Below are 8798 nucleotides of genomic sequence, written 5' to 3'. Positions count from 1 at the left end.
CCACTCTGTCTCTGGTGAATCCTCTCACCGCCCCTGAGCCTCTGGCCTGTACCCCAGTTCTGTATGCACAAATAAATAAATCTTAAAAAAAAAGTAAAGTGTCTTGCCAAAGAGGAAGATGAGGTGACGGGTTGTGGGTAAAAGCACAGATCCAGTAACCATACTCGAGACTTCAAATGCTGGTTTCTACAACAATAGCATTATGAGTTGGGCAAGACACTTAACTTTCCATTTTCTCATCTGTAAAACAAAAGTAAGAATGGTACTTTTATCAGAGGTTTGTTCTGAAAAATAAAAGCTTTGAAGTAGGTCAGGCTGATAGAATAATACCTGGCAAATAACACACACTACATCAATGCTAGCAAATAATGTATTTTCTTTGTTCTAATACAGTAATTATTAAATTATCCTAGTATATAATAATATATAATAAGTCTTAAATATATAGGTACATGAGTACTACTCATATAGCCCTCCTTACAATCTCAAAGAATGTGTCTGCACGAGATAGAGTCTGCACTCTCTGTTACGTGGAAGTAAACCACCAATCCAAATACCCCACATACAATCCAAGAGAGCACAATGCTGACTTAATATATGCTTCAGTAACCTGCTCTTGGTTGGCTTTTCCAATTTTGGATTTTTCCAGTGAGCAGCTTTTAGCTAATAATAGAAAAAATGCATATTGTGCGCTTTGTATGTTAATATTGTGGGAACAAAATTAAGAGTAGTTAGCTAAAGAAGTAAAAAAAAATAATAATAACTTTCCTTTTGGGGGATATTCGAGAACAACACAAAAGGGATGGAGAAAACTCCTTTTAAATTGAGGTAGCTATTTTATTTACTTTCGATTCTTTCTGGGCCATTGCTTACATTTATTGCTATCTGTAAGTAGTATGGCTACTGATGAAGTTGAGGTATGTACAAATACATACAGTTCTTTGTGTTTTATAACTATAATATTCTTTTAGGCTTCTTGCAAATATACTGTCTTTGAAGTCAGTAGGCTAGGCATTTGATTAAATCAGTATGTAAAATCTAAATGGGTGATGTTATTAGTTCCCTGAAAAATATTAGTATCCTGGATTCTTAGACATTTAATAAAATGTTCAACAAATGGGTTGCCATTCCTATGGTCTCTTAAACACAGCTTAGTAAAATGGAATCCTGTCTCATTATTGAAATAGCTGTGATTGTTTTAATCACGTAAAACTAATAGTTGAAGTAAGCAGATTTTGTTTGGTTCCTTGCTCATGGTAACACTCCATACATACTTTTCTGGCTCCTTATGTTTACAAAGGATGGTTACTAAGTTAAAAGCTAAGAGCCGAATCCCTTTTGGCCTAGGGAGATGGTCACAGAATTGATCATTTCTAAAACATACCACTATTGACTTGGCTGCCCAGAACAACTTTTTCTTTCTTTTATTAAAAGAATGAGTGTCTGATTATTCCTTATAAACTCTATGACTATTTTATACAACCCATTTTTTAAAGGAAGTAAGCTTCTTCTTTCCCATTAATCCTTTAAGGTGAAGAAAGTTCTCTAGTAGAACTTCAACTAGTAGTTGTTTCCAGAGGACATAAATACATTCAAATCTCATGGCCTACCACCCAGACCAGACACATTCTATGCATAAGTCTGCTTCAACTTCAGTGAGGTTATCACCCAGCTGTGTGAGATGCAGGAGATCTAGTCTCTAGAAGCAAGTACATTTTGCCTTTACAAAACTCAGTTCAGCTCTCCCTTGTGGCACAGCGGGGCTAAAGCACAAAACTCAGTTCAAAGTTTTTTTTTTTTTTTTTTTTTTTCCAGTGTTGGGGCAATGTCTAACTTCCTAGGGTAGGATAATATAATCCAAGACCACAAATAAGACAGAAGTGATTGACTACTGAGGTCTACATGGGTAACTTTGGGACTGTTTCTTGACCTCTTTGACCCCTCAGTTTCCTCTTCTGTGACATAGGTTGCTGACAACAATTTCAACAGTTCATTGAGAGACTTAATTGATAAGTGACGTAGCATATGTAAAACAATAAAGCTGGTACCATGCTTATAGTAGTCCCTCAGCATGGTTATCTTCTGGAAGTTTCTCCATTTGTGCAAATTCTGTCATTCTAAACCATATGGAAGAAGCCTACATTTCTTTTCTACTCAATTCTTATATCTTCCCTGTCTCCCCTTTAACTTTCCTCAAACGACATGATTTGTTGAGTTTCTTACCCCCAAAATGTCATAGAATCCATTGCTCTCGAAAATGATACCTAAAGGAAGCCACAGAGCTTCAGAAGTAGTCTTATCATTATAAAAAGAAACAGGACCAGACCAGAACCATCAATGTATCTTCAGGTCAAAGTAATTTGTTTGTTTGCTTCTTCCTTTTTGGAAGTCTCATCATACTTTTGGTCAAAAAAATGTGGGAGTGTATCCAGCATCTCAGACATTTATTAATTTGAATTTTTATTTAACCCATGTGTTTTGTTAATCATGAAATATTGCATTTTATCCATAGAGTAGAAGTCACTCTGCTTTGTTGTTAAGGTACTATAGAATCATTTGCACTTATTTTTTGTGCCTGATTGTTCACTAAGTATTTACATTCTTTTCTTTATTTAATGGTAACCCACTTGTGTTTGCTAAACTGTGTTTTCAAGTTTCAGTCACACTCATTTTTTGTTTGTCCAGAAAATAATGATTTGGCAATGAAAAATGGGTAATGCAATTTACTAATGAAACAAAATGAATGCATTCTTGGAGATACACTACTGAAGTAGCTTAACTGGACCTTAAATATTATGAAGTCTCTCCATTAAATTCATGTCTCTTACTAGACAGATGTGGAAATTACTGGATTGGACATAAGATTACTCATAACTTTCAATCCATTCTGAATTAAAGCTGTTAATCATATTACATATAACTAGTTTTATATGTAAATAAATATGACTATGTGTGTTTATTTTATCCATACTGGTGTTCATTGGCATTGCGTTATACTTAGACATTTAGATAGGTAAAAAGCACTATTACATTTCTACCTGAATAACCATGCAATCTGAGGCATTGTTTGTTTTTTTGAAATTATATAATATAGATTGTTTTGTTTGGTTATATATTTTTCTGAACATCCTTGTTATAATCTTTAAATTAGTTTTACCAAATTTTTTTTTCCAGTGGAACTACAAAAAAGCTCTAAAAGTGTATGTACCTTATAGTTCTGAACTTAACCTACAAATTGGCAGTAAGAGACTTATAAAACCCATATATGGGGTCTGCATAGTGTTAAAGTTTGAGATTTATCTCCCCCCAAAGGTTCATAAACAGTATTGACAAATAGATTGCACATTGCAATTTTGACATGGTCATAATATAGGATGCAAGCTTTGAAAGGTTCAAATAAACATCTAAAATGAACTTGGTAGATATTCTACAGCAGGACCCCTGTTAGTCGCTGGCATGAATTTATTTTTATTGCACAGCTTCCAAAAAATAATAATACATGTCTTTTCTGAAGAACTGAGTAAGAAAATGATTGTAAAATCAACCCTGAATTCTTGCCCCCCCCTTTTTTTTAATCACTTGTTGGTAGAGTTTTACAATAAAGGAATTATATCTAATTAAATACCTAAAATATACTTTATTTTCCTAAAGTATGCAAGTGCTAAATGACTTTCTAGAACCTCTTTTATTTGGGATTCATTTTGATTTTTCAAAGCAACTTACTTGTTGTTGACATCTTTTACTGATAAGGATTATCAACTTGAGATAGTCCTTTTTTTCATGCATTCTTCCTATTTCAGATGAAAATAATAAATATGCATTTTTTTCAGTTATTTTATTTTTAGAGAAATCACATCAGCTATGGCCAAATTCTATACAAATGTATAAGATATGGTCACTTACTTTGTGAACTCACTCAGATAATAATAGATACAGATGATTATGATACAAAGTAGTAGTAAATACTGTAATAGTGCTATGTAAAAGGATAGTGGAAAATAAGTTTCTTTATGCCTCTTAAAACATTTTCCCTAATCAATGGTGTATGGCATAGAAAAATTGTTTATGATGTGTATAGGAAAAGAGAAGTATGTGAAAATAATTCTCTTATATAGTCTCAATAACAACTATTCTTTAGAATTGTGACTTTTGTCAGATAATGAGAACATATCTTTTTAGTTTGAATGGGACTATTACTGTATCATTAATTTTTATTAATGCTAAATATCTCTAATTATAAAATCAGAGATGCCGGTATTTTTTTTTTAAGGGGGCCAAATCACTTCATAAAAATACATGATCATGAGCAGTTCTTTTTAAAAACACATACTTGAGTGTGATTTGGATTACTTAATTGCTTTGTTTAGTTAAAAATTTAGTGAACATCTACCATGTGCTAGGTACTATATCAGATGGAGGGCAAAGAGCAATGAACCTTGCTATCATGGAGCTGATAATTTAACCGTAAAATCCCTTGAGCATAAAAGGTCATTGTGAATTTTTTCTCATGAAATATTCGGAAATGGGTACCTAGAAATGTAATAACAAACCACAATTTGTATAGAGGTATTACCATACAAGAAACAGTTATGTATAGAATTTTTTTTTTTTTTTAGACAAAATTGTTCTCTGAAGCAAATATCCCATAAAGTTTTTTGTACCTTTGGAATTCTAGCATGAAAAAAAAAGGAGGCGATCTAGGTTATAGCTACAGTAGTAGTACCTCATGATATTAAAACTAAAGAATACAATAATAGTACTTCATGATATTTAAACTAAAAAAAGGGATATGAAATTAAATTTCAAATACTAAAATTTGTCTCCATGCCAGACCAAGACTAAACTGGGTTTGGAATTGTCTATTTTCTTGGTTTATGATATCTATGCAACTGTTGCATATTTGACATTCATTCTGAGTCTTGAAATAAGAAATACATTGTTAGGTGTACCCCAAATTGTGTACTATAGGATTGTTTTGTGATATGTAGCTCTGTTGCTATCTTTCCCTATGATACTTCAGTGAGAGATTGTTCTAGTACTAATTTAAGAATGTTATCATATATATATTTCATATATATGGATATATATGTAGATTTGGGGTAATTATAGGTATATATTTATAGGTATATTTGGATTTGGGGTTATAATAATATATATTATTTTACATATATATATATGTGTGTGTGTGTGTGTGTGTGTATGTATGTATGTATGTATAAATCCCACATAGGTGAAAGCAGGTTGGAGAGGAACAAGCATGTCTTCTTAAGGCTTGAGTGTTTGTCCCACTCACCCCTGCTAACTCCCAGACTCATAGCAGCTTAGATGTAGCGTGGCTGATGAGGAGGGGCAGGCAATGTCAGGCTTTTGTGTCAGCATTTCAAGTTGCATATTATGTTCTAGCCTTCATGAAAAATGAATTTTTTTTCTCATTGTGAGGAAAAGAAATATCTTCCATTATACATTTCAATTGTATTCAACTTAGAGGCAGGTATAATATTGAAACCCATTTTTTCAATGAATTGCTTGGAATTAAAAGTCAAACAAGATCAGAATAGAACTGGCAAAGTATTATGTACTAATGTAGGCTCACTGCTTTCATTTTCTTTAATTTTATAAAAATCATATTGTATTTATATAGCAGTAGATTAATATTTTAAATATTTTAGGAAGAATATCTTCAATTATGTAGTTTGATGATTGCCTATGAGCCACAACTAAGGTTTTTCTGCTTCACAGTTAGTCTGAATTTCCATGAGAGAAGTAGAGCATGTAGGTATGCATGTATAATATGTGTACGTTGACATGTTTATCTCATATTAAACTGCAATTTGGAAAAAAGTTATAGTAGTAATTTGATGCCTATAGAAGTTATATTTCTAATATTGTAGATTTTAACATTGTAATTTTTTTCTCTTTCTCTTTCCTTCCATCTGCCCTTCTCCTTTCAACAGTCCTGGTACCTGGGCTAGCTTGGTTCCTTTCCAAGTATCAAATAGGACACCCATCCTACCGGCAAATGTCCAAAATTACGGTTTGAACATAATCGGAGAACCTTTCCTTCAAGCAGAAACGAGCAACTGAGGGGAAATGAAATACAACAGTAGTTTAAGAATTTTTTTTTTTTTAAAGAACTGAGGAAGACTGGACAAAACAAAAAGGGAGAAAGGAAAGAAACTGAAGAAAGAAGATAATAGACCAGCAATTGCAGCACTTACAATCACTAATTCCCTTAAGGTTGAAACTGTAATGACGTAAAAAAGGGTCGATGATATTTCACTGATGGTAGATCGATGGCAGCCCCTGCAACGTAGCCTTTGTTACATGAAGTCCGCTGGGAAATAGATGTTCTGTCTCTATGACAATATATTTTAACTGACTTTCTAGATGCCTTAATATTTGCATGATAAGCTAGTTTTATTGGTTTAGTATTCTTGTTGTTTACGCATGGAATCACTATTCCTGGTTATCTCACCAACGAAGGCTAGGAGGCGGCATCAGAGGTGCTGGGTGACCGAGCCATGAGCCAGCCATTTTATAAGCACTCTGATTTCTAAAAGTTAAAAAAATATATATATAAAATCTCTGTAGCCTTTAGTTATCAGTACAGATTTATTAAATTTTGGCCCTTAACCCAGCCTTTTCCAGTGTGTAACCCAGTTTGAAATCTTAAAAAAAAAAAAAAGAAAAAAAGAAAAAAAAAGAAAAAAAACAAAAAAGGTTTAAAAAAAAATCAGTTTGAACACAAAGGCTCTATGGAAGAAATGCCTCTATGTAGGTGAAGTGTTATCTCTGCATGCAACAGTAAAAATTAATATAATATTTTCCCCACAAAAGAAACACTTAACAGAGGCAAGTGCAATTTATAAATTTATATCTAAAGGGGAATCATGATTATAAGTCCTTCAGCCCTTGGACTCTAAATTGAGGGGATTAAAAAGAATTTAAAATAATTTTGAACAAATTTATTTTCCCCTCAGTTTTTGGGGGCATTAAAAAGGCATTAAATCAAGACAAATCATGTGCTTGAGAAAAAAAAAAAGTTAATGAAAACACAGCACTTATGTTGGTTTAGCTGCAGCCTCCTTGGAGGTAGAATTTATTTATTTAAAATTACTGGTTGCATCAAGAACCCATAGGGTATACAAAAGGTTCTATAAAATCTGCATTATAGAGACAAAGAGGCAGGCAAATCCATGTCACAAGGGTAAAGCTTACAGTTTACAAACTGGGAACGCCAGGGTGTAGGATATAAAATGCACTCTCGAGGAAGCAGATGTAATCAGGGTGCTGAAAACTTGCATGGTGCTTTCAGACATTAGCCTTGTTCAACAAATTTCTTGTATTGACGATCTGTAGTGTGCATGGGCAGACACATTTTGCCTCTATGTCTCTTAAAATTTTAATTAAAAATACTCTTTCCAGTAATCCTAATTTGCACGAAGATATAATGTCCACATTACGTGCCTTGCCTTGAAATCTAAAAAACAAAAAAAAAACCCACAAAAAAGTGACATCACTACACTTGTTTTGCTGCATTTATTATCATTTTAAATCTTTACCATTTTTATGACAAAATATTTTGTACTCCAGACGAAGAAAAATGTGTGACATCATGGATTTTTTAGACAGTTATACCTTTATCTCACATTTATAAAGCATATCATGGCTGTGTATAGTTGCCGCTTAAAAATTGTAATCGACCAGCAATATTTTCAGTATTTTGGTGTTTTTTCTATTAACCTTTCATGTTTTTCATCTTCCAATTAATATTTGGGGGGGAGGGGTTTCAAATTTATACGAATTATGCAATACCAAGTTTTGCCTATGTAGGTAGTGCTTTTAGCTGTATTGGTTATTATAGGTAAGTACACAGATTTAAAAAAAAATAATGTATGCTTTTTTTGTTTGTTTGTTTTAATTGACCAAAGTGGGTACTGCTATTTTTGCAGTGTGATGAGGTCCTTTTGTGTACTGAGAGATGGACAGGGGATTTTTTTTAATATACATATATATATATTCTGGGGTGGGTGGGAGGATTTTTAACACTTTACAGTGTAGCTGTGAAGCAGTGCACCCTGAGATGGGCCTGGGCTGCAAAGCGACTGTTCTGCCTACTGTGACAAACTTCAACTTACACAGGTTCCCCCTTCTCTAACTTCCTACCTGGGGTGCAAGCTGAACTCATTTCTGATTTTCATAACAGCAAAGATAGTAAGAACAAGCAAACACAACAAATTCTTCTGGAGGCAGACTTGGCTTCAAACAAACTATCTTATCATTTTTTGTTGGTGGTGGTAGTTGTTCTTGTAAGTTTTGGATCCACAGTGGAGAGCCTGTCTCATATTTGGCAAAGATAACTGCTGAAATGTCCACATAGTGGAGGTTTCACGCTTTGGGAGCTGAACACACTAGAGTGACTTTCTCCTGCATCCCAGCTGGCGGGAGTGCTCCCCTGCTCTTTCCCCACCACTTCTCGTTCCCATTTATTCATTTCTTTAATGACAGAAGATGATTTAACCTGTGACTCACTATTTCAAATGGATAGCAGTGTGAGTGGAATTTTTTTTTTTTTTAGTATATCCAGAAGATTGAACACAGGGTTGCTATTATTAAATATATTTCGACGTCTAGATTAAAAATGAAAGTTCAAATTTTAAGGAACCAAAAAAGTAATCCTAAGTTCATGTTGCCTGCCCTTGAAAACCAGAGCAGAAAGCAAATAAGCAAATTCAGAATTTTAAGAAATTAATATTCCTGTGGATGAATTAAGCATATTAGATGATTATGGGATCTTA

At 33.4% G+C, this 8798-nt stretch overlaps 1 protein-coding gene across 8 annotated transcripts in view; it reads left to right on the top strand.

Annotated features, from left to right (window-relative positions):
* The window catches only part of NFIB (nuclear factor I/B), a 226223-nt gene that overhangs the window by 213819 nt on the left and 3606 nt on the right, over positions 1 to 8798 (top strand). For all 8 annotated transcript variants that reach the window (XM_012721408.1, XM_004677669.2, XM_004677666.2 and 5 more), the window contains one exon: positions 5955 to 8798. This exon is cut by the window's right edge. In XM_012721408.1, the coding sequence (XP_012576862.1) occupies positions 5955 to 6084 (130 nt within the window). In that variant the 3' untranslated portion in view covers positions 6085 to 8798. The remainder of the gene's footprint in view (positions 1 to 5954) is intronic.

Source organism: Condylura cristata, unplaced genomic scaffold (genome assembly GCF_000260355.1).
Source record: "Condylura cristata isolate star-nosed mole 26May11 unplaced genomic scaffold, ConCri1.0 scaffold00006, whole genome shotgun sequence".
In the NCBI taxonomy this organism is placed as follows: domain Eukaryota; kingdom Metazoa; phylum Chordata; class Mammalia; order Eulipotyphla; family Talpidae; genus Condylura; species Condylura cristata.
Note: the sequence above shows the minus strand (reverse complement) of the source record. Positions and strands in the feature narration are given on the sequence as shown.